Raw genomic sequence first — 25,472 nt, 5'->3', positions numbered from 1 at the left:
ACCATGTTCCCATTATGGCCTTGCCTGCGGAACATTCTGCATTAGTGGGGTTATCATTACATAAATGAATGTCATATTCCTTCCAGTCACTAGGTCGGTTGCCACAGGGGATGACTGAACACAGGTCAAATACAAACGTGGTCGTACTCCCTATGGTGTAATTTAATTCAATTCCGCCGTATTGCTGCAAACAATAGTCTGTTGTTTTGCCTGAATGTGCGGTTGCTCATTTGACTCTAGAAGCTATCGTGGAGGAGGCAGGGTGTTGGTCAGTGGATTCACACAAGAGTAATATTAAAGTTACAATCAGCACGGCCAGCAGGCTGAGTCCTGCTAGCCATTTAGCATTACCATACATCACTTCTCTTTTCTTTATCCTGTCAATGTTTTGAAGTTGATTATGCAAGCGTGACTCAATTCTAGCAGCCACGAGGCTGTACAGCTTATCCCGTTTATAGTCTGGTATGACCGCACAGCAAAAGTTTTATTAGAGCAAGAGCCAAAGCCACACATACAATAAACAAACAAACAATAAAGAAAGATACTTGACAGTTGGACATCTTTGTGTCCTATTTAAACTTCTTAAATTCTCAAATCATACCGTCTCACCATCTGTCTATTTTGACATATAACATCTGATTTCGTCCAACGTATATGTAATGTAGAAAAGCCCAATTGGAAAGTTTATCTGTCATCTACAAGTATTGGTAATAGACCTGAGTGCATTAGGCTGGAGTGGACAGTGTAGTTCTCCTAAAATGTCGGTGGTGTCCCACCACTCTGCTCACTTCAGTACAGCTGAAGGAGGAGTTTTAATCAAATCTGTATTTTGTCTGAGTGATACCACCGGCTCGGTCAATTTGTTTTGTTCTCTGATTATTGTATTCATAGATTTCAGAGGTGTCTGTTTTGGAGGTTGGTGGCTTGGCACGCCACATGCAGGAGAGGAGCGTTATTTCACCTCCTCCCTTGATGTCTTCTCTTCTGTTCCGGTTCAAGTTTGATGGTCGGTCTGGCATTGCACTTGGTGCAAAGTTCACATGTTCTTACCCAGTGTTTTACCATATCTTTCAAGTGAGGATGCCGCTAGTTCTCCAGGTTTCTCAGCATCTGTGCCGCTCCCACGTGTCCTACTATTTGCGCCTCGTCTAGCACTGTTTTTCTCATGGGATAGAATAAGACGTCCATCTGGACTCCTCCCACCTCTTTAGCTCCTTGGGCTTTCCAGAGCGTTTTCTCCTGTGGTGAGACCCCCTTTTGCAATCTTATAATGTCAGTTAGTTCTGGTTCAGTTCCATCTCTTCTTCTGAACACATTAGTTCTAGTTTTACCTGATACCCAGCCGCCATCTCTGCTGCATGATCTGACCCTCCTGCATTGTTCCCTCATTTCTGCCTCGTGTTTGATGGATTTGTTTATTGCAGTTATGTACATTAGCACTGTTTTTTCTCCTCCTTTTTTCTGGAACAGAATGCCATTAACAACTGCATCTGTTCCAGAAACATCAAGGTAGAATGGCAACGTGTAGTCTGGTAAGGCCAATTCAGTAGCAGTAGCCAATTTTTGGAGACATCCCTGCTCCTTTCTGGAAGATCGCTCTGCCTAGGAATAAAACCTGTTTCCTAGCTATCTGTAATTTGGCTTTACTTACCTTAAACCCTTTTCTGGCTAAGTGTTGCAGGACAGAGCTGGTTGCTGTAAGACAGACAGTAGCTGTGGGCGCCGCCAGGAGGAGACCATCTACATACTGAATGAGTGTGGTGTTGTCTGGCAGAATGCAGTCACTTAAAGCCTATTTGAGGAACTGATTGAACAGCCCTGGTGATAGTGTGAACCCTTGTGGTAGCCTGGTGTACCTCAGCTGTCGACCCTTGTAGGTAAATGAAAAAATGTCACAGCACTCTTCTGCTAATGGGAGACAAAAGAATGCATTAGCCAGATCAATGCATGTAAACCATGATTGAGACGAATCCAGATTAGTCAGAGCCACATATGGATTAGGCACGGGCACCGTAGTAATAGAAAGGATGTTATTAATGGTTCTGAGGTCATGTGCCATTCTGTATTTACCTGTCCCTTTCTTTTCTACTGGCAGGATAGGGGTGTTCCATGCGAAGTGTGAGGGTTAGCCATGTCGTATGTCAATCAATGCGATATGTCTTAGCTTAGTAGTAAAGATGAGGGATTTGTGTGAGTGTCCAATCAGTCTGAGCCAGAGCGTGTTTAACCACACCTCCCAGGTCTTTTGCCTGATGTTTAGGATGTAATCCTAGTGAGACACGAGGAACCGCCTCTTCTGACACCATATACCAATCTAGTTTATCTTCTGTGAGCATGACTGCTGCTGCAACTCCCTCTGGAGCCACATATATGTTGGTGGAGTGTATTTGCCAACTTTTACCTTGTAGCTGTTCTTGGAACCCATCTTGATACCACTCAGTTTGCAGTCTGTCATAGAAGAGGGTCACGTGGCCTGGGTCAGGAGGATAGATGTAGGGCTCGAGAAGTGAGATCCAGGGTTTCCACTGCAGGTAGGCTGACAGGATGCTGTTGTGCTCAGGCGTTTCAGGTTGCAACAGAGCCCAGCAGATGTCTGCATACTGTTCTTCCACAGACTGGAAGAGGTATTGCCCTGTGGTTCTCAGACCTGTACAGGGGAGTCTGGTGCCGTCTGTCAATGTCACTATGAGTCCGTCCGGGCTACACAGTATGGATGCCCCCAGCTTGATGAGGAGATCTCTCCCCAATAGATTGACTTTATAGACAGCATCGGGTCTGCTGTCGTGGTCTCTCTGTGGTGTGTTCCCCACTCCTCCCAGTCATCCCAGTTCACCATGGGATACTGGATACTGTAGGTGCTGCTTGGTGATTGAGTGCCTGCGTCAGGCCTGGGTGTGGTGGATTGCCTCGACCTCAGCCCCACCCTCATTGCGGTATACTGGAGCAGTCTTTCACCCAATGTCTTGGTTGGTTGTAGTAGTAGCACACGTTTCCTCCCGGCTGTCCCTTTGGTGGTCCCCCCCTTCCCTCATGTCCTCTCGTCCCCTCTCCTCCCCACGGTGGCCAGCCCCCGGAGCCTCCACTTTTTGTCTGGCCTCGTTCAGTTGTAGCTTCAGTAATTGACCCTGAAGCTCTTTAATAGTGTCCCGCTCCTTTTGCTGTTCGTCTTGTGATCAAGTGAGGTGATGCACTAAATGTTTTTTTTCCTCTAACCTCCTCTGGAACACCCTCTAACACCGCCATTCTCTTTGTACCCCTTTTGGCCCTGGGTGGACACCTGTGTGTTTGAGCCACGTGTCCTTACATTTATTTAGAAACTCGCATGGGTGCTGTTCAGGCGCCCACTGTAATTTTGGAACCATTGCAGCGTTGGGCAATGGATACTTCTCTCTCATTGCTTTGCCTATGTCAGTGCTTACCCTAGTGATTGGTGTGTTATCAGTAGAGTGTCTTGTATTAGCCTCCTCCTAAATCTCCCTCAGGTCTGCTCCCGTCATGCATCCAGCTGCCACCGCTCTAAAGTCTCCAAGCGCCACAGTCTGTCCTGCAGTGAGACTATCTAGTTTGTTTAGCCACAATCCTCCACCTTCTGCCACTGGAGGCATTTTATCAACTATCGCTTGCACATCACCTAGTCCAAATAATTTGTATTTGACTCCCTAGCTGGTGGTGATTAAAGGGAAAATGTTTGCAGTTGAGTGTGTGTGTTATCTCAAGGTCATAGGGTGTTTATGCTGCTCATGGGGCGCTTCATCCTCGCCTGGTAGGAGTGTGTGTACGGTGTGTAGTCATTGAATAGCCTTAAAACAGAGTTATTTATTTAGAAACAAAGATCTTTGGAGATCCCACCTCAGAGTACAAGTCTGTTTCAGCCAAACGCCAAGTGGGATCTAAAGCACTCAAGGAAGTACATCATTATATACTTTAAGATAACACCGGTTAGCACTGTCGCCTCATAGCAAGAGGGTTCCAGGTTCGAATCCCGGTCTGGGCCCTTCTATGTGGAGTTTGCATGTTCTACCTGTGCCTGCATGGGTTTTCTCCGGGTACTCCGGCTTCCTCCCACAATACCAAAAACATGCACATTAGGTTAATTGGCTACTCTAAATTGCCCCTAGGTGTGAGTGTGAGAGTGTGTGGTTGTTTGTCTTTGTGTGTGGGCCCTGCGATTGACTGGCGACCAGTCCAGGGTGTACCCCGCCTCTTGCCCGTAGTCAGCTGGGATAGGCTCCAGCTCCCCCGCGACCCTGACGTATAAGCGGTATAGAAAATGGATGGATGGATGGATAACACCGGTTGTTAGTCTCAACACCTTTCCACTCAAGCCAGAGGGGAGGGGTGGTGTATCAGTGTCTTCGCCCATCGGTCAGAGTGACTTGAGATATGGTGTCCTTCTCCTACTATGCATGATACCTCTATCTCCCTCAGAGTGTGCAGTCCTGAGACAAACAACCAGTTCTACATGGTTATAACATTATGAATTATACCAAAGCATATAACAGAATAAGGCACGGTAAATATTTATTAATCCACATTGTCCATGCATACTTTTTTCGAAACTTTGCTAAATAAAACTTTGATTATTTGTCAAAGCAACAAAAACATGGTTCGTGCTTCCTGCTATTGATTGTCTTTGCACAAAGCTATTGCTGGCATAGATTCACTCATCTTACTCTACTTTTGGCGATGCAAAGATCTTGTATAAAGCCGACATCCCACTTTCTCGTGATTGTTTCATCATTGTGTATGCGTGTAGGAGGGTGAATAATCGGAGGAGTGAGAGCTCTTGCTGTTAATACAAGTTTTTGGGCCACGTCAACAAACTGCTTGTAGTTACACGTAGGCACGTGCGAACTGCGCAGCCGCTTTGCATGACACAAGGAGGGCTGCACGAGTGCTTGGGAAAAAATGCGCCGCTACATGGTTTTCTATTATCTGTGATATCACTGTGTAGGGAATCGGCAAATTGGCGCCCCCTGCAGCTGCAAGGTGCTTGCTGAGAAGCTGTCGTGCACTGAAGCTGTGTGTGAGAAAGGGAAGGGGGGGCAGTTCACCTCTTGGTGGGTTTCTCCCAAATTGAACGGGCGGGGGGAATCCACTGTTTCTGTCTTTTTTGTGAAATGGCCAAATAAAAATAATACGAAACGATTATGTGGTCACCATAATAGTGTCTCTGCCCCGCTTCTACGTTGGCTCTCAGTATAGCAACACATCAAAACACACATTGGTGCTTCACCCACTGAACCTGAAAAGTATCACTCCAACCTCTCAGAACGAAACTTACAGACAGCTGACTGTTGAGTCGTGAATTGAAGTCCTTCAGCTGGCAGTGAGTGCAATTAGAGAATAGGCAATATAGATTTTTAATAGAAAGGTAACTCACTCGTTAAACTCAGGTAGCACGTTAGTTTCGGCAGGTTATGGCTGTTATTCTGTGCACATTATTTCAAGGCCAGTGCTTTTCATCATAGCGTGTGATAAAGTTTCATTAAGCCCATTCTGGTCTGACCACATCCACAGTTGTTCCACACCCATGGAAAACATTTACGGTGAACAACAATAGTGGACTCATTGATGTCATAAACCACATGGTTTTCATAACACGAGACTCACAGGTGTACTGCTGACTTTCTGTTCGTCTTACTGAGACATTTACAAGAAACTGAGCTGTTGGTACTGTTATTACGTCCACCAGTGTTTCTCCTGTTGTGACAAGTGAAAATACTGTGTTATCAGTCCACTGACAATATCTTTTAAATTGAAGATTGAAAGATTTAATGTCTAAACTGATTGATAAGGAAAACAATACAACCATTGTTGTTATTTATTTTATTTGTTTTTAGTTTAATCTATGATAGTAGAACATGATATGATAGCATATTCTGTCATTTGGCCTGGTTTGGAAATGCTTCTCCCTCTCTCTCTCCCCTCTCCAGCCTTTTCCAGGTGCTTTTCTTTAATTTGATGAATAAACCTTAACATGAGTTCAAAGTCTTATCTTATCTTAACTGTCTTAACTTAACTCTCTATCGTAACTTTAAAACACACAGCGGTGCTTGATCAGGTTTGGACTTGAAAACCCTTTCAGTTTCTGTTCTGTTAAAAGCCTTCGCAACAACATATCGCCCAAAATGATTGGCTGTTGGAAGGCTTTGGGAAGGCTTTATAAACAATCCACTGCAAACACACGATCTTTTTAACCGCGATACTTTTTCCTGACAAGGATTAAGAAGACAACCTTAAGCCGGGGAGGGTAAACCTTGTTAGATTCTAAGTTTTTGAAGTTTCCTTCTTCTGATCTGTAAATATTTATCAAATTATATCCTCAAGTTAAATAATAATAATAAAAAAATCTAGAAAAGAAAAAGATCAAAAACAAACTTTGCCCTCCCCTGCTAGGGTGGGTCACTGCAGAGGACCAAATCTGGTAAGAACTGATTTTCCTGTGTTTTGCAGCTTTGTTTCATGTGTAACACAACATTGGGCAATTATGTCCCGCTATGATAAGCAAACCAAATTCAAAGCAATGATACAAAGTAAAAAGCAATATATTCTCATTTTCAATGTTAATGTAAATAATCAAAATTTTCTCTCTCTAGTGTCCACAGTTTCTTGCCATGGAGGTAACTGATTACTCTTATCTTAATCTTTTATGTATCTATGTATTAGCTAATCAAAAGACAGTTCTTCAAAGAAAAAAACTAGTTGACAACTCTTGCAGTTGTCAGGAGTTACTGACTTATTACATAAATATTCCACAATAACATGTTGTTTGTTAACCATCACATTGGATATATAACACTTTAAGCCAGGGGTCGGCAACCCAAAATGTTCAAAGAGCCCTTTTCCCCTTTGGGATCCATGGCCCATGACACACCCGCCGGTTTGTTTCCAACAGCCACCTGCCTGGCAACGCGCCGCGCCAAAACGTGTGTCGCAGGCTATGACGCACATCGTCGTTGACAGAAATGTTGAAATTTAATATTTATTATAAACATTTTTACAGCACTGGAAAACGTTAAGAACGTTTGTGTCATGTTTGTGCTCCTACAGAAACCATATTAAAACAAAATATATATCCCCCCTATTTCTTTCCATTTTCATACATTTTTGAAAAAGCTCCAGAGAGCCACTAGGGAGGCGCTGAAGAGCCGCATGCGGCTCCAGAGCCGCGCGTTGCCGACCCCTGCTTTAAGCCAATAAGAACATAATGCTGCAATAGGCAGTAATAAAACAATTTTTCTTCATTAAGCAGGAGGGCAGCAGGCAACAAATTCCAGAAATGCCTGAGAGAGAAGAGATGGCATCAAGCAATTCGATCGAGCTACAACCTATCTCATCTCAAAGGTTCGCCCTAAGAAATAAAATGCTGTGTTTAACTCAGTTTATTTATGTCAACTTGTCTTATGTAAATGGCTCGAGTAAAAGACTTGAAAGACAGTGAATCATTATCAGGGTTAAGAAAAGATAACTGCCTTCACTCACTTCAGTCAATACTAAATAATATGATAATTAATAAATGGTTAAAATTATGCATTCAATATTAGTAATTAATAAACCACATTTTAGAAACATAATTAACATAGTTTATAATATTATAATATTGTCACACATTGAATAGAAAAGATATCAACTTTGCAAGGATACTTTAATATGGTGCGCCACTTAAGCCCTAATCCAACACAAATCCAATCCAGCTGTGAAACAATGTCTTACTGAGCCTTATAATGTATGTTGTTTAATTGACCCAGATTCATATATATTTAATTTGCAACAGCTCCTCCAAATGAAATCATAAAATACATAGTTTATGTACATCCTTCTGGAGGGTTTCTGATTTGACGCTGCTTTCAGCAGGAGGACATCATTTGCCTGTTCCTTTCTTAAATAACATAACGTTTAATGTATCTTTTTTTCATATGAATTAAATTAAGTTCAACTTTTTTATTATCCAGGAAAAAGGACCAGCAGGAGAAGAACCATCACTCTGGCTGCAAGAACACTTATCTAGTTTTGTATTTGGAAATGTTACTTAAAGAGCCTCAGTCACCTGACTTGCTCAATACAAGTCAATATGGAAATATTAGTGGTTCAATCGATTTGAAAAATGTCATAATTTGTGACATCTCAGACCAGTTACATGACTGGCATGATATAGATATTAACATAAATCTAAATTTAGACTTACCTACAAATCAATCAGACAAAAACTCAAGTGATCTACTTTCAACATCAAGCACAACAAAATTTGAAATAAAATATCAGGAGTTGAAAAAGCATTTTGGACAAAATATACCACATCCTGAGAGGGGTAAGCAGTATGATGACATAATGTCTTTGCATACAAAAAAAAAATTAGGAGTACATCAAGTCGTTGCAGGACCGCTCTTGCTTTATCTCGTAAATCACTACCGTAAGAAACACAAAGGAATTGGCAAACAATATGCCTTTGCTGTTGTTGTTTTGAAAGACAGACTTGTAATTTCAGCTCCTGCTTACCCAAAAAGACAGGAGAAGAATAAAGACAATGATAATAAGCACAGTGAGGAATTTCTAATTGAAAAACTTTGTACATTTTTTCAAAAGTATAGAAAAAATGTGGAAAATATTTATATTTATACAACCAACAGCCCATGTTTGAAAAGAGAAAAAAAACATCTTATCTCTTGCATGTTCAAACTTTTACATAAATCCTGTGAATGGCTAACTGAATATGGGTTTCTCACCACTGTGATATTCTCAGAGTTTTATGGATTTAGTGGCTCAAATTATTTTCAAAAGGCTGACATTTCAGATATTTTGGATGGCTATTCCAATAAATGCCAAGGCGACTCCTTTGTATTAAACTACGAGGATTTTAATAAATTAAAACCAGGAGATATTAGGACAGTCTTGGACATTGAACCCAAGCATAGAAAGCAGCAATTGGATGTTGTGAACTCTGCTCTCAAAGAAATTAAGAGTGAAACAAAAAACTTGTGTCTGATAAATGAAGAATATTTGAACCATGGAAAGAAAATTATCCAAGATAAAATGCATAACCAACCAGAAAAGACAATTAATACTCTGATTGGGGAATGGAATAAAATGGTAGATAGAAGTTTTGAGGAATATCAAAGAAAACAGATCACATCAGATTTCAATACTGCAGTGGTTCATGTTTTTGAGAAAGAGCTGAAGTCATCATTTGGGAGCAACTGCCCTTTACAGCTTTACCACCTTGTGTCCAGAAGTGAGAATATACTGAATTGATTAAATTAAATGACTTTACCTTGATCACATCATTACACAATATTCATAATATATAAACATGAAATATATTTCTACTAAATATATTTTATTTTTGAATAGATATTTTTAATATCTACAAAAGTTGGACCTTCAATTTTTGTAGGGACAGAAAAGTTTGTGGCCTGTCTAGTATGATATATATGTATGTACATATATATATATGTTTCAACTGATAAGGTTGTTTTTGTAATTGGAACAACAACGACCATTGTAACTTAGGTCTATGGATTTTTTTTTCTGGAATTTGTTGCTTGTTCTGCCCTGAACTCTTGGCAATTAAATTTTTTTAAAGGAGACTCTGTGTGCTTTGTTCCTTCATCATCAAAATATCTCCGCTTGTGGTTAAAATACTGAAGTGGACGAAAGCCTATACAGTGGCTGAAACATGATAAAGTGCCCTCTATGGCTGCCCAAAAAGCATAACAACACGACAAAGTGGCCACCTCTCCAGCAGACAATATGGGAAGAAGTGCTCCATAGTCTGCCCTACAAACTATGGAAAATTATCTTCACTGAGTATTTTTATTACAGAGGTGTATAACGTCAGAGTCACGTAATACATTTAAACTGTGATCTTAATCAGGGTCTGTTAATTGGTCACTGGAAAATACTGAAGGTTGAATCTCAGTCGGAAGATATTCAGCTTCATCCAGGCTTGCGCTCAACCTGTTTCTTCAGGACCTTTCATTCAGCTGTCCAATCCCTGGCAGCCAAATATTTTTCATATTTGTTAATAGTGTGCAGAAAGTCAAACTACCTTTTTTAGTGAGTCAAACTTGTACTTGTATTTGAGAGAACCACCAGGAAAGCAGAAGAAAGTACCAGTGCATGTGTTTACAGGGGTGTCTTCTGTTGGGTGGACAGTTAAATATCTACATGGTTGGTTTTAATCACTTATTGAATGTTTCTAATCTAATGCTTCTTTAACCTTCTATTTGCATTCATGATTAGCATTTTTTTTATTACTGTTAATATTGTAAAGACACCCTGTAACCAGAACCAATGTAAAATCAACACTAAACAGACAGCAGTTTAAAATAGAAGCTTTCAGCATTTTCAAATACAAAAGTTTCAAAATGTTTTTTAAGAAATAAAATCTGAAAAATTAGGTGGATATTTGTCCTTCCCCTCGAGAGCTCCAAGAAGGTTGTGGCATACACTGAAAAAAATGATTTTTTGTCCCTGCAATTATTACTTCAATTATGTATATAATTCTACAAACAAATAACATTTAAGTGCTTAAGTACTTTAGAATGTCGGTTTTCATGTGGCGTTTGTAAGAATGTATCCTCAATTTTGCATATAAATTTTACTCTTTATTCCAAGTGATATTCACTAAACTACTCCATTAACTTTATTAGTTGAAATGTGCAAGTAAAATGTACTTGGGTGATATCAGTGAACCTGGCAACCTCCTTTGCACTCGGTGTGTGACGTCAGGCCGTTCGTTGCACGCTGTGCTGTTGAGTGCGCAGGTAAGTCTTGACCAGGGGTCGGCAACGCGCGGCTCTGGAGCCGCATGCGGCTCTTCAGCGCCTCCCTAGTGGCTCTCTGGAGCTTTTTCAAAAATGTATGAAAATGGAAAGAAATAGGGGGAATATATATTTTGTTTTAATATGGTTTCTGTAGGAGCACAAACATGACACAAACATTCTTAACGTTTTCCAGTGCTGTAAAAATGTTTATAATAAATATTAAATTTCAACATTTCTGTCAATGACGATGTGCGTCATAGCCTGCGACACACGTTTCGGCGCGGCGCGGTGCCAGGCAGATGGCTGTTGGAAACAAACCGGCGGGTGTGTCATGGGCCATGGATCCCAAAGGGGAAAAGCCAAAGATAGCTGATGAGAACAGAGGATTCAAGGAAGAATGGACCGAATCATTTGATTTCATTGCCGATGCGGAAGGATTGCCTGCATGTTTGCTTTGTAATGAGAAGTTGTCAAATAACAAACAGAGTCATTTGGAAAGACATTTCCAGGGAAGGCATGCTAAATGTGCAGCAGTTGGGAGTGAGAGAAAAAGTGCGATTGCTTTACTTCTGGAGAAATTAGAGGAGCGCAAAGACAGATTTAAGAGGTGGATTGCATCTCCAAACTCCACTTCTGCTGCTAGTTTTGCTGCAACCCGGGAGATAATAACGCGTGGAAAACCTTTCACAGATGGTGAGTACGTGAAGGATTCATTCATCAAATTAGTCATTTTGGTAAGCTAATATAGCTAACATACACTTACAGCCTGTGTTCCCTTCATACAAGGCTTATATAAGGCTTTTAATTTTTTGCGGCTCCAGACAGATTTGTTTCTTGTTTTTGTTTTTGGTCCAATATTGCTCTTTGGACATTTTGGGTTGCCGACACCTGGTCTTGACAAAAGCTAACAAGCACACAAACGTTGTAAGGCCCGTTTTATGTGTTATTTTTTTGTGTAAGTCGGCGGTTTTTGTTTTTCGTCGTTGTCGTCTTCTAGCTAGCTAGCTAGCTAGCTAGCGCACTTGTCGTTTCTGCCTGGAGGCTGTGGTTTTATCAAAGTTGGATATGTTGCTGGCTGGCTTGCATGGTGTGTCTGTGTATGTGTCGCCCCATAGTCTTCCGCAACTCCCGACCATGTTTGCAAAGTTTGGATGAAAACAAGTGCAAAACCGGATACCATTTGAGAGGATTATCGCGTCCGCGTGTGAGTGTGTGTTTTTCCATCCACATGGGGACAAAATCCTGACTTTTACTATACTGGTGGGGACTAACTGTCTCTTTGTGAGGATCAAGACTTGGTTTTAGAGTTTATGTTTGAATTGCGTTTTGGTTAGGTTTAGGTTAAGGAGCTAGGTAATGCATTATGTCAAGATGAAAGTGGAACATCTTTCAGGTCTAAGCCATGGCCAAGTAAGTTTGAAATACCGCCCTTTTCTTATGATGTTGACCTTGTACTGGAAACTGGAAACAAGGATTATGAAAAGGAAGGCACACTGTTGAACAACCCAAGAGTAACAAATAACATACTTGAGAAGCTATCAGAGACAATATTTAGCTTCACAGCATACCCCACTGGTGTCCAGATTTTAGCTGTTGCTGAAGCTTTTGGTAGAAAAGTACCCATGCTTCAAAGAGCCAGGGTCTTTTAATGGCTTATATGGCTGGCAACAGAGGATCAAGTATAAAATGGGCAATTACAGGGCAAAGTTAGCCAGCTAGCCATTTCAGAACTGGAGGTTAACACACTGAAGAAATGATGCATCAATGAAGATGGTTCATCAAAAGGGCGAAGAAAGTTGAAGTGAATTACCTGCCACCACTGCCATTAGGAGAGACAGAGGAAACTTTAGAGAATGAGAGACTAGATCTGCTCAAGGAAATAAAGAAGAACAACAACGGGAAGATAATTAACGAGAAAATGGAGAAGTCTTTCGCTCTCAGAAGAAAAGAGGTTGTCAATGACTGCCCCACAGTCCAAGACCTCATGGAACAGTGGCCTGGTCTGTTGAGTGAAACTCAGGTAACTCCAGTTCTCTCTTACACTACGAGGTTTGTCTGATGGGGACCTGTTCATTCAATAATGAAGTGTACCTGGGGTCTGTTGAGTCATCTGGATATGATATTTGTGTTTATATATTTTGTGTTTATATCTTTCGTTTCAGATCAAAGAAGAGTTCAAACGAATAACCGCAGTTCATCTGGAGCAAACGTTTTTGTCCAAACTGGACAGGCACACCACCAAACTTGTGGAGATATTTAGGAAGAAAGGCGGGATTGCAGGAATCAAGATAAGACCGATGTTGGACTCACTAAGTGAGGTAAATGTTTTAATTAATGTAACTGCATCATCTAATGTTAATGAACGTATTGCTGATGTCTTATTTTGATAGTGTCTGTTCACCTCAAACTTCTCTCTGTATCTCATCACTGTGTGTGATTTCTCACAGAAATGTAGACAATCTTGTCCTCTCTCGTATTATGTGCTCAAAAAAAGCAGAGACATTTACATAATCTTCACTGTGAGTCTCTGAGTGGTCTCTGGGTTTGATTCCTATTCCTATAGCTACAGTTGAGCCCTTGATGGAGCACATTGTCTCAACAGATACCATTAAGAAATATATTTTATGTTGCACACTTCTAATACACTTACCCACGTAGAATGCTGGTTCTTCTCACATTTCCTTCTGTGATCACAGCGATTCAGTGTTAGTAGACAGTTGATTCAGTTGCTGTTGTTGCAGTGATACCTCTTCTCTGTTCTGAGGTTTAAAAGAAAGGAATACCCTACATATGTGAAATTGCCAAGGTGTGTGTGTGTGTGTCATTTCTGAAAGTCATTTCTTCCCCGATTTTTAGAAATCTGTGAACATTGTGTCATCAGCAGCAGGTCATGTTTTCTTTTAAGAGGATATTCACACTAATTCTCCATTGAGTGTGTGGAGGATTCCTCACCTGCAATACCTGCAATAGGATGTTCACGATTTCTCAGCCCTATTGTGTGTGGACAGGAGTGTGTGTGCGTGTGCATGCGTGCATGAGTGGGTGTCTGTCTGTAATGAGACAGAGGTGTGTGTGTGTGTGTTTTCAATCCTTGTTCGTGTACACCAAAGGAAGGTTATGATGTTATGTAGACATACATATGTCAGTGCAAATGGGAAAATAAAATGTCCATTTGAAAAATTTAAAATGTTTATTTATTCACTTCACAGAAATGGCAACAAATTTATTGTGGTAATGTGAAGTCATAAATTAAATTTAATTCAAGTAAATATTACTTAATCATTTCATAGAATTAAACAAAGAAAAGCTTAGTTAAATAAGAGTAAGAACCAGAAATATTTAACTGGATTTTGCAATTAAAATGCAATGGTAATTGAGTAAAATTTACTTCCAATAGGTGAGTACTGCTTGTGAGATTTACTTGAGTATTTTTTGTAAAGAAAAGGTGTTTTTAGGAAGTAAATGCTACTTAGAATTATCCTGAGTAAAAATTACAAGGGATTTCCATGTGGAAAAACTTGCCTAGTAAATGTCACTCCAAATTTTTTTCAGTGTAACCATTTGGCTTCAAATATATAACAAGCAGCAATACACTGATTTGATTTCCTTTATTAGTAGTTTTATATTACTGATACATGACCTTGTTAGATACCATTGTCCCAACACACATACTGTAATCCTTTTTGACACGGAGCTTTGAGAATTGGCACAAACAATACAGATGAACATCCCTGTATACAGTACTGATTTAAAATAATAAATATCCAGAAACTGCATTAGTGTGAGATATTATTTTTTTAAAAAGCAGGTTTTTATGCCTTTATTAGGCAAAATGGCTTAATTAATAAGGTCTTAATCATGTGCCATCTTCTTTTAATTCAGTGGAACATTAAATTAAAAAAAAAAAAAAACAGGCTGGATATCAAATTTTGGCCCAAAAATACTTTCCAATCAGTCTGAGTAGAGCACAGGATGTGAACGTAAAAACATCAGTTCAGATTCTCTGCTTTGCGATGGACAGGAGTAAAGGTGTCAGAATAAGAGAAAAAGAAAAGTAAACTCGTTAAAAATACAAAACTCACTTCCAACACCAGAAGCCCATACTAACAAAGTCTAGTTTCAATAAGTGTGATTTCTCCAGACGATAAATAAAAAAAAAAAAGCACAAAAATGATTAAAAAGTTAAATGAATTTGAGCCCAGAGAATGAATAAGGCAAGCAAGCTCATACTGTATATACAGTCAAGGTTACTATTTACATTGTGTCTATGTATGGTTTAGTTTGACTTTGCCAACAACTGAAGTGGGGGTTGTCTCCCCCTACTGGGTAATACTAGTACTACACTGCAGACAGCAGTAATGAGAGCAGAGCAGTCTCATGCTTTTAAACTCCTCATTATAGAAGAAACCAGGCCCAATGCAGTGGCTGGCAACCAGAGGAGCTCATCCCAGAAGAAAAGTCCAGTGTTTAGAAACACCCACAGCCTGGTCCAACACTCCCTCACATCTTAAAAAGCAGCATGGGGATCACAGACTAATTCCTCACAGTCTCCTGATGTCGGCTTTAGTTTAATTATTTCCATAATGCTTTGCTTTATCCAGGCTTCTAAGATCAGTAGAAATATTATAAAGACAGCTGGGCAAAGGCAGTGAGAAAGTGCAAAGCCACTCCTTAACCTTCTAATGTAATGACACAAACAATACACAGACATTACAACTGTACTGAAAGGAGATATGTTACTTCTTATGTGACTACTGTATTGCGACAGCGTTCAGTTATAGTGTTATGGATATGCACAACTGATGATACTTACTTCTTACTAATATCACATGACCAAAAGAACCGGGATGAATAGAGACTAAAAGAGAGTGAAGTCTAGATGAAGGATAATTAAGCCAACATTAAACCAACAACTCCATCACCAGTACACGACTTGAAAATCGCACTAAAAGCAATGAGGAAGAAAGTCGCTGTAAGTGAAACCTGAACTTAGCAGAGTCAGACTCACTCAGAGGTATTTAATCACGGAAGGCTAAACTTCAAACTCTTCCACAAGCTGTGACGCTTAAAATTCTGTCAAAAACTTAGAGGGCCAAAGCAGATTTTTATAACAAATTAAACGGTTACATGAACTTGGTGGTGGCTGAAGGACAAAAGCAGGAACTACTGGGTCTGCAACTGTCAACGTGGGCCTTGAAGTGGATCCCAACCACCTTCTTATGCTGCAGTACTGCAGCCAAATGTCTGTAGAAAGCATCTGAGGATTTCTACCATCGTGGGCAGATCAAGATGCAGACCAAGACCTGAGGCCTACATGCATTCAGAGGGTGGTATTTCTTAACTGTAGGAGCAGCTCAGAGGAAAAAAGGGCCCAAAGGGGTGAAAAATGTGATATTTTACTTAAGATACTTCAACCAAAGACAGCCTCAATCAAGAATGTCAAAATCTATGCAGGAGAAAACGAGTCAGTGAGACTGGAGAACTGCAACATGGCCAGCTTGTATTCTCATCTACTAAAGGGATCTACATATTTGTCTAGAGCCTTTATCAATCTATCACTATCCATGTCTTTTCCTATGTATAGGAAACATCCCGACTGTTAAATCAGAGAGGAGCTCGCAGTAAGTAAAGATAAAATATACAACTTGGTAAAGATAAAAGAATTGTTCCCATCCTAAAGGAGGTCACATACACATACCTGTATTTTGCTCTAGAAACCAGCAAAAGTGACACAATTTCAGTGCTTGATATATACAGTGTATATGTGTTTGTGAGGAGACCAAACGGAGGAGGCAGGGCCAGCAGGCTGTGGGTGGAGTGAGTGTAGGTTGGTGGACAAGCACAGCCGGCCTCATGGCGGCGTCTCTGCATTAGTAGCGGTGGTCTTTTTCTTTGTTGGCTTCTTCACTGTCTTGGACTGAGTCTTGCAGAGGGAAGAAAGGGACAGGGGGGAAGGGAAAAGTAAAGAAAAATTAACAAAGGTAATAAAACAACAAGGAAAGAGAGGTAACAGTGAATAGTAAGTTGGCGGGGGGTTTATCAAATTTATTTATTGATACTCGAAAAATATTTCACGTCTTTGAGGTGATTCCCTTTTGCAATTGCATGTTTTCTGCATCGTACTGAAAATGGTGAGGGGGAAAAAGGTAGAACACTAACTTCTCCAGCAGCGTTTCTACTGACCAATCAAGCACATCAGCTTGAGCTTTTCAAAGATTAACTAGCCAATCCACTGGAGCCAGCCAGAAATCACACTGAAACAGGGAAGGCATGCTCGAATTTGTCCATCGTTTGAAGTAGGGCCGCAATTCGTACAGCAAGAAAGAAGTGTACCCTTTCAGCTTGAAACTTTAAAGAGAAACTAAAGCTGGAAAGCTACAAGCATTTTACATGCAAGGGAAATCAGAGATGCTGTTGAGTTGCATTATAGGTGTTGCAGGATCCAATGTTGACCCACACACCAACCTTTTTTTTTGTAAATCTGTTACTTTCAACTCCCAACTTTTTATACGTGCACTTCTAGACCGCCTGATGTGTAAACCAAGTAACAACACTTTCTTTTTTGAACTGTAAAGACTGACAATATGAAAACTGATGAGCATTTCTTATGAAAACTCGGCAAATTAAACCAACTGTTACTGGCATGCTAAAGATTATTTAAGAAAGAACAAAACAAGAATTATTAAATATTGCCATTTAGTTCAAAAATATTCTGAGGTAAATTTTAAGCCTTATAGCCAACTGCATGATAAGTTACAGTTTTATAATGTGGAAATCACGCATATATTCTTTTGGTTACATCAACAAACATGGACATCAATAAGGAGCTGCCATTATGGTTTAAAACAATGTTGTGCTCACCTGGACTTCATTTTATGTTAGAAAACTGATTTTCTCCCTTTCAAAAATAAAAAGTTTGTAAAACCTAAAAATGATTTTACTGTGCTCTCATAAAATACAGCACAAATGAATGAGCATTAACTCATTACGTGTGTGTGTGTGTGTGTCGTCACTGGCCCTACCTCTGTCTTGGCAGCAGCAGGTTTCTTGTTTGCCTTGACACTGGACACTCGTTTCGGAGCTTTTTCTCCCACCTCTTCATCAGAGTGTTCAGTCCTTGTGTCTGATTGGTCAGAACTGTGTTGGGATGATGCGTCATCAGCAAGGGACGTGGCTGCCAAAGAGCGAGCTGCAGGATTGGAGAAACAGGATAAATACCAGTCTCTTCAGCACAGCCACCGTTTACAGTATCTGGGAATATATGCATCGATTCATTGAGATCCACGCAGGGTCATCAGAGGGGCATCCATTTCAGAGCGCCCACACCGAAAGCCACACGAGCAGCTGAGCGCTTTGGTCGCTGTCTGCTGCTGCGGCGAGCAAATCTGGACGCCAAGAGACGGTGGTGATTAAGCACTTAAAGCCAGGATGTGGAAAAACAAAACAAGCCTCTTTCACTAGGATTGGAAAGCCCTAATCTAAACTTTAACCATGTACAGAAGTGGTTCCCAACCTTGTTTGTGTTGTGTGAGTTCACAACATGAATCTGTTGGGTCATGAGGTGATTGCAGAGGTAGGAAAGAGTCAGAAAAACATTCCACCACACTAAAATATGTTTCATTTTCAGAGTTTTCTTCCTATCTTCTTAAATATAGATGTCTTTTATATTGATGACTTTTCCAACCCCTCCCCTCAGACAGGGGGCTGAGGAGCATCTGGAGCAAGACCACCAGGCTCAGAAACAGCCTGTTGTGCTATGCTGCACATGCTAGAACTGGCTTCTTTATTTATTTATTTCTTTTTCTCAAATGTTTAGTTTTTATATTGTATTTGTTTTTAGTTTATATATTCTATTTTTACCTCTTCATTTCAGTCCTAAGTTTGTACCATAAACACGTAAATGTGAGCTGGTATGACAATAAATTTTCTTGATCCCTGATCCTTGATATCCTGTTAGGAATTATGAAACTACTTAAACAATCGCAGTGATAAAATATCTCACTAAAATTAAAAATTGAAAAATTAAAAAAATAAAAATCAGTCTGCTCTGTTCAAGGTAAGACAACATTCTCTTGTTGTTACAGAAAGCTGCATGCATAAATCACCCTGAAGAGCCGATTTTAACTCCAGCTGTCTGATTCTTTCACTTGAGTGTTTTGTTCCATCTGTCTTTCAGACAGACCTTTTGAAGTCGCACATGTTTTGTTATTAGCACAAATTAAAATGTGCCACTTTGTGCTGTTCGCTCGTTGTTTGTGTCGGTCCTCTGCGTCTCTCTCTCTCTCTCTCTCTCTCTCTGTATTCAGTTCACAGCTCATCAGGCCCACACGGCCAGCCAGCCAGCAGTGCAGTGAGAAACAAAGAGTCCTCCTGCCAGGCCTCTCCTCCCACTGGAATCACATGCTTTCAGCCCCACTCGATACTTCTTTCCCTGCCATCCTACAGTGCTTTAAATCACATGACTCTACTCGGACCGACTAGAATCAGTTATGAATAAAGGAAGTCATCTCTGTCCAAGTAAAGATAGTAATCTGTGAGAACACTCAATCAACTAACTGGACACACACTATGTATGTATTTATGCAGATGTGTGTGAGTCCACATATAGTCCTAAAGAAGCAGCATGGGTATGGCTTACTCTGACGTGCAGTGGAGCTCTTGGCCCGGGGCAGCGTGCTGGCCCCCGAGCTCATCTCGTCCATGGGGTCCCGTCTCATGCGAGAATCTGAAGTGTGCAGAGCCAGGTCATCCTCAGCGTTGATGAGAGTCAGATCCTGCATGCTGAAACTCCGCAGCTTGTCTGACAGCACGCCCTGCCCCTGGGGATCAACGGAAAAGTAAACACAGACATGTCAGATATGTGACTGTATGATGATATTAAACCATTCAATTCTCATATTTGGTGAAACACTGACTGATTAAGTTTGTCTAATGAAAGGCTGACAAGATAGGGTAGATTTGTTTATGGCAACTATATTATACAGCCAGGATTCTGAATCTAAATATCCCATTTATTTCTTGTACATGTTATATTACTGGTTTGGCACCATTGGATTGGGATGCGATGATTATTCCATTCACTGATTAGCTGATCAGCAGAAAATGAATAAACAACTATTAGTGATGATTTGTTGTTCTCTGTGTTTCATATCAGTGTAAACTGAACACATCAGTACTGGCAAAGTCTTGAAGTCTGTTGCCTGGAACAAGTTTCCAGTGCAAGTGAAAATAAGCTTTATTTATAAGCTTTATTTCTGCAGTCAAAGATCCTTCTGATAAAAAATCACATGTGAGCAGGGAAGCACAGTGCCATCTCAGCGTGACTTGAAAAGTATTTGAAACACATTCTAACATCAGCGTTACACTGCATCTTGGTTGGGCTCAGTCTGCACTGATGTGGATCTAAGACCGTAAGTCTGAACAGAGCTAAAGACAAAACCTAAAATGACAACACGATGACAAACATGAATGAATTTGTCTGAGTTATTAACCCATAATGGCAACCTACTTCAGAGCACACAGCTCACCTTGGTGGCAGCAGTGACAGCAGCGTTAGCAGCCAGGTTGAGACCCCTCTTTCCAAACCTCATCATGGTCTCATAACTCCTGTCTTTGGCCTGTGCGATGTACTCATCTATTTCCTGTCGTTGTTGGGGAGGAGTGAAGGAGGCAGTCGAGACAAAGAACAAAAAGAAACATTAGAGGAAAGGACAGATGGCAATATTTGAGTGTCAATGTGCAAACCATTTGCAAATTGGGCTTAATGATTTTTTTTAAAAAAAAGATGACGTTCCTACCTTCTCTTTGTTGGACAGGGTTGGGTGGACAAACTTGCGGTAGAGCACGCTGGAGCCCTTGGTGTATGGGGACAGGAGCCAGATCACAAAGGCAATCTTCAGCTCAAAGTAAAATGGAAACCTGAGTAATGAAAGTTGAGAGTTAAACCATCAAAAGAGAGAAAAAGAAAACATAAAACTTTGACAAAGATGCATATATCTGAGTTGTAAAGAGAAAAACACAATTGGAAGGTAAGACACTATCTCAATAAGAAACCACTGTACTAAAAATATCAGCACTAGATACACACATGAATGCATCTATTGATATTATATAAGCTAGCTGAGAGTAAAGATCATGAGCAGCTCCTGACTCACCACGATAGGAGCAGGTCTGTGGCCGTTTCTGCTGTCGTGAACAACGCAAATACTATCCAGTACATCATCCACTTCACCTGGAGACACACACACACACACACACACACAGGTGAGTAAGCTAACATGACAAAAATAGCACATGAAAACTCACAGCATCCAGTCTACACGTGCTGAGACACGTGGCGCTGAACAGATGCACAAATGAAACATGTTTCAGTGCTGTCAGATCTCATCATTGTGGATGGTTAATCTGCCACAGACAAGGAAAATGTAGCTCATCGTCCAAGCTAAATGAAACGCTACAAGCCAGGCCAGACTCAGAGCCAAACTAACATTATGAAAGAAATAATATACACAGGAGGTTTAGCGTCAATAAATTATCAATAATCAAGCATTTTGCTATATAAAATGGTACTGAATCAGTTGCCATGGTAACCTGACAGGAGGAGACTGTTGTTCACTGCAAATCTAGGCAGAGGGCCAGAGTGCTATGAGGTAAGCAGGGAGGACCTCATTTCTCAGCCATTAACACAACAGGAATCTACTGACTTATCCTGGAGCGCACTGGGGACACTGGTTATTCAGTCTTAAAGTCACTACCACTTTATTTGTTGTGTTAAATATTCCACCTTTTATAACGCTGCCAAATCCCAAACTTTTCTCTCAGGTCAGTGTTAGTGTTTGAATGCTTCTGTGTGCGTAAAATTCCAATGGCAAACTGAAAGGAAGGAAAGGAAATCTGGTGTTTAGCAGACACCACAGGGTGTGTCATGACAAAATAAGGTAAGGAGTATCAAGGGACTGGCTAGTTTCATGCTCTTAATATGCTATGGGTGTCACATCAGTGGTTCCTAACATTACTGGTTGGTTTCCTCTTTAAACAAAGCTTTTAACAGTGGAGTTGGATAAAAAATGATCAACTCAAACAAATCAAAGACTACCCTCAAACACCACTTTCAGCTCTTCTTTTATTCTACATGGACCACGTAGAGCCATGCTATGTTCTTGGCCCCGTCTGGGATACACTGATCATTATCAAACATACTTGATATTTTGGTAATGAGTCTTTGAATGATGACCTTCAAAGAAACAGAACAGTCAGTGTGGCAAACACCGAAACAGAAATTGCTAAGGTGATTAATGTGTCCTCCAATTCAACAAAGTCAAGTGTGTGTCTGGCCTTAAGTCCATCTGTGTGCTTTGTACAACATTCACTCCCACAACGAACATTGAAAACATTAGTGTGAAAATAACTTAAAGCGTCCCAAAGTGCTACTCACATATTCCTTTACATTCTTCGTTTTGACAGCCTTATAGGAGGAGTATGCTGGATAGAGCGTCCCAAAGGCAAGGCTGTAAGAAAAAAAGCAGAGGAGCCAAGAAGTCCGGGTCAGAGGAGGCGGGTTCAGCTTGGGTGTTGACTCTGACATCTAACAAATGCTGACAGAAGTGTCCCTGCTTAAAAAGTAGGTTAGCCTTGTTGGTACAAAGACACTGCATTTTATGTTTTACCTCATCATTTTCATAGTTTTTTTGTTTTTTTTTAAAATATATGCTTATTCTGAATTTGATGCCAGGAAAACATTTCAGAAAAGTTGGGGCAACAAAAAAACTGTACTAGTGATGGAGTACTCTAAAAACACCTGTTTGGAGGACTCCACAGGTTAATTGGTAACAACTGGGTTTAAAAGGACCATCCTCGAAAGGCTTGGTCACTCACATGCAAGGATGGGGCAACGTTCACCACTTCTGGAAACACACGACTGTATAAAGGATATTGCTGCATGTGCTTAAGAACACTTCATAAACCTTTGTGCAAAAATTACTGCTACAGTTACATACGTTTTCAACACCTTCCCAACTACTGTGGAATCAGGGTTGTAAATGTCACAGCAGAAAGCTAAGGCACAGTGGTCAACACACGCTAGCTTAATAACCAGCACAAAAAAAAAATATACAGGACATCAAGGAGTCAGGAAAACTGCAGCGAGACAAAGTGGAAAAACACACAAAGTCTGCCAGGGGTGGGTCACCACGTGTTAATCCAATACAGACTGCGACACTGTGCACGCAGAGCCGTGTTTTTGATGTGCGTTTGGTGGCATCCTGTGCTGCTGTGGTGATTTGTGCTGATGTGACAGGATGTCAAATGCTGTGTGAGAGGACAGCATGGGGAATACAGTTCAGAAAGTCACTCTCCATGCATCCAGCATAAACCACTGATTGTGACTCCTAACACTAAACTAAAGACCGAAATTTTCACACCATGTCTGCCTACGAGGCTTGCGCCTCCAGCTGCTGGCAGCCTGAGCACATATACATTTTTTTGCTAGGTACAGAAGTAGATCTTCTTTCCCAGAGTGTGTCTGAGCTGTTCAGTCATGTGTGCAGCGCCTCTCAGCTTTGTACAGTAAGCTGAGGCGGCTCTTAGAAAGGCCTCTAGGCCAGTAGACTCCCTCAGCAGACGCTCTGTGCCTCTTGCTGTCCCCATCTCCAGTTCACTTCTTCGAGTATGAGGGTGCCCATCCTCTCACGGAAACTCAGAGATCAGAGACACTGAGCAAACTGTGTGTTTAAGCTGCTTCGAACAAAATTTTAAAAAAACACTCCTGTGTATCCATTAAAAAGAGGCAGCTGCATGTTTGAAGCACAGAATAAGAAATGAGAAACGACTGATCCTGTGTCAGATGTGCAGCAGCCATTATGATGCATAAGCAGTCACATTGTTTGTCTCCCATCGGCGCATGACTACCTGAGGTGCAGTGAAGTGGAAGAGCCAGCTGGAAGTGGCTAAAAGTAACAATTTGCTAATGTGTTATCTTATGTAATCCAAGGAAGCAGACTATTTACAGGGATGAAACATCAATAACATCTGCATCTGGGCCTTTCAAAAAAAAAAAACAAAACCACACAACATTTTAGCTATGTTTCAGGATTATACTACCAAGCTTTATGTACAGTCCGATTAAATACACAAAATAATGACAGTATCATTGACAGACTGCTTAAAAACCTAACACCTGACATAAGGCAACACTAAGAAGACATTTTAAAAGCGTACTGATGAGGACGAGGACAGCTGCTGTCTTTAGTTGAGTCATCCACACTGTCTGGATGTGGTGTGGAAAGGTGGAAACTGAGGCCTGACCTGCTGATAATGCTCGCCTGACCACAGCTAAGAATAAATCTGCAACATTAACTAATAATGAAAATGTAAGCCATTCACGTTGATCTGGACAGCTCATGAACGCAGGTCCAGCCATGGACAGACAGACAGACATTCATTCCTGACCGGCCTGCTGGGCCACCTCATTTTCACCAACTCGTGTTACCATATGGTGCTGAGATGTTAAATATTATATAACATTTTTTTTAAAAAAGCCACGCCAGGCGGTTTGGAGTCCGTCCCCTAGTCTGCAGCCGGTATCTTAAACAGGTTTCACCTAAAAAATGTGGCCGGCTGACAACAACTCCTCTACCCTGCCGAGACATTATCTGTCAGTTGGCTTTCACTTAACTGGCTAGCCAGCATACGTTAGCTACCAGCAGCTAGCAAGCGCTGGATGCAGAGCGTACTGCATCGTTGTAATAAATGAAGAAAGCGACGAACCGTTGCAGCGGTTTATGCCGACTACCGCGGTGCTCGTCGCTTAAATAGCAATTTAGCCGAAGTATTTTCTTACGTCCTTGACATGTAACTTGTCATATGCGGAAAACGGATAACCGAGCACACACAAGCCTAGCTCGTTGCCGCGGCGCATCGTTCAGCATCAGACAGCCGATGAATGGAGGAGCCGCTGGAAGAGGCTAACGTTTAAACACAACGGGTGCAGCCCTGCCCGTACTCACACTACTATCCTCGAAATAATCCAGGACACCATCTTGCTGGACCACCGGCCGTTAGCCTTCTTTGCTTCTAGGAAATGCTGTTAGTTAGTTAGCTAGCGGGCTAGGTGCCCCCCATTCCCGTCCTGGACGCGGTTTGTTGTGATGGGAACACAGCCTGGTTGCCCGGCTCCGCTCTGCTGTGTTGTGTTATCAGGTGTGCCGACAGCATCTGAGGATGTGCTGCAGTCTCTGGATCCAAGCTGCTCCGCTCCGCTCCCACTGCTTTAAAGAGGGACTCTTAAAGGGGCCAGAGCCTTGTCAGAGCCCCTTTAAGAGTCGTGTCATTTAACTTTAATTAAGTGTCATTTTAACTTAAAACTTAAAAAACAAAACATGTGCTCCTCCTATTCAGAGCAACAACAGAGACTCATATAGACTCAATAGTCCAATGAGGTAAATCAATTAGCGGAAATAACGAGCCAAAAGCCAGAGATCCTGTGGTTAAGTGACAGATGATGAGATGTTATTAAAGAAAAAACAAACATATGTAGGTGTGTTATGTGAAGAGTTGGTAATACAAAAGATCTATCTGCTCCTCGGGCAGGTACAGTACGTTCAGTCGTCCCCGTCCCAATTTTGTGATCTACTTACTAATTCAGACATGAGCAGTGAAAACGAGGCCACACAGGACAGATAGTGTAAGAGCATCGGTGAGACAGTCTGA

At 41.1% G+C, this 25,472-nt stretch overlaps 2 protein-coding genes across 6 annotated transcripts; one reads left to right on the top strand and one right to left on the bottom strand.

The window, feature by feature from the left end:
• Positions 1-6,197: 6,197 nt before the first annotated feature.
• Positions 6,198-9,587, top strand: LOC124068033. Of its 5 annotated transcripts, XM_046405917.1 has the most exons (5): positions 6,198-6,427; positions 6,600-6,623; positions 7,253-7,347; positions 7,956-8,055; positions 8,101-9,587. In XM_046405917.1, the coding sequence occupies exons 2-5, from the start codon at positions 6,618-6,620 to the stop codon at positions 9,250-9,252; spliced, it is 1,353 nt and encodes a 450-aa protein (XP_046261873.1). In that variant the 5' UTR covers positions 6,198-6,427; positions 6,600-6,617; the 3' UTR covers positions 9,253-9,587. The 5 variants fall into 5 exon arrangements, with proteins under 5 accessions (XP_046261873.1, XP_046261870.1, XP_046261869.1 ...); XM_046405914.1 differs by having other exon boundaries at positions 7,256-7,347; positions 7,956-9,587; XM_046405913.1 differs by having other exon boundaries at positions 7,956-9,587.
• A 4,768-nt stretch (positions 9,588-14,355) lies between these two features.
• On the bottom strand, positions 14,356-25,058 carry reep2 (receptor accessory protein 2). Its single transcript, XM_046405911.1, has 8 exons — positions 24,770-25,058; positions 22,201-22,273; positions 20,921-20,997; positions 20,564-20,684; positions 20,294-20,407; positions 19,405-19,585; positions 17,789-17,955; positions 14,356-16,689 (listed from the first exon to the last, which is right to left on the bottom strand). Exons 1-8 carry the CDS (start codon positions 24,799-24,801, stop codon positions 16,618-16,620), a joined length of 837 nt encoding a protein of 278 aa, XP_046261867.1. The 5' UTR covers positions 24,802-25,058; the 3' UTR covers positions 14,356-16,617.
• Positions 25,059-25,472: the final 414 nt, after the last annotated feature.

Source organism: Scatophagus argus, chromosome 12, assembly GCF_020382885.2.
Source record: "Scatophagus argus isolate fScaArg1 chromosome 12, fScaArg1.pri, whole genome shotgun sequence".
NCBI lineage: Eukaryota > Metazoa > Chordata > Actinopteri > Scatophagidae > Scatophagus > Scatophagus argus.
This window is presented reverse-complemented; position numbering and strand designations above follow the sequence as displayed.

What these genes read in the sequence shown, in the direction of transcription:
- reep2 (XM_046405911.1), bottom strand. Translation starts at nt 24,801, where the DNA reads ATGGTGTCCTGGATTATTTCGAGGATAGTAGT. An exon ending in ATTATTTCGAGGATAGTAGT is followed by an intron (nt 22,274 to 24,769) that starts GTGAGTACGGGC and finishes TTTTTCTTACAG; the next exon opens with CCTTGCCTTTGGGACGCTCT. An exon ending in CTGCTGCTGCCAAGACAGAG is followed by an intron (nt 16,690 to 17,788) that starts GTAGGGCCAGTG and finishes TCCCTCTGCAAG; the next exon opens with ACTCAGTCCAAGACAGTGAA.
- LOC124068033 (XM_046405913.1), top strand. An exon ending in CAACCTATCTCATCTCAAAG is followed by an intron (nt 7,348 to 7,955) that starts GTTCGCCCTAAG and finishes TTTATTATCCAG; the next exon opens with GAAAAAGGACCAGCAGGAGA.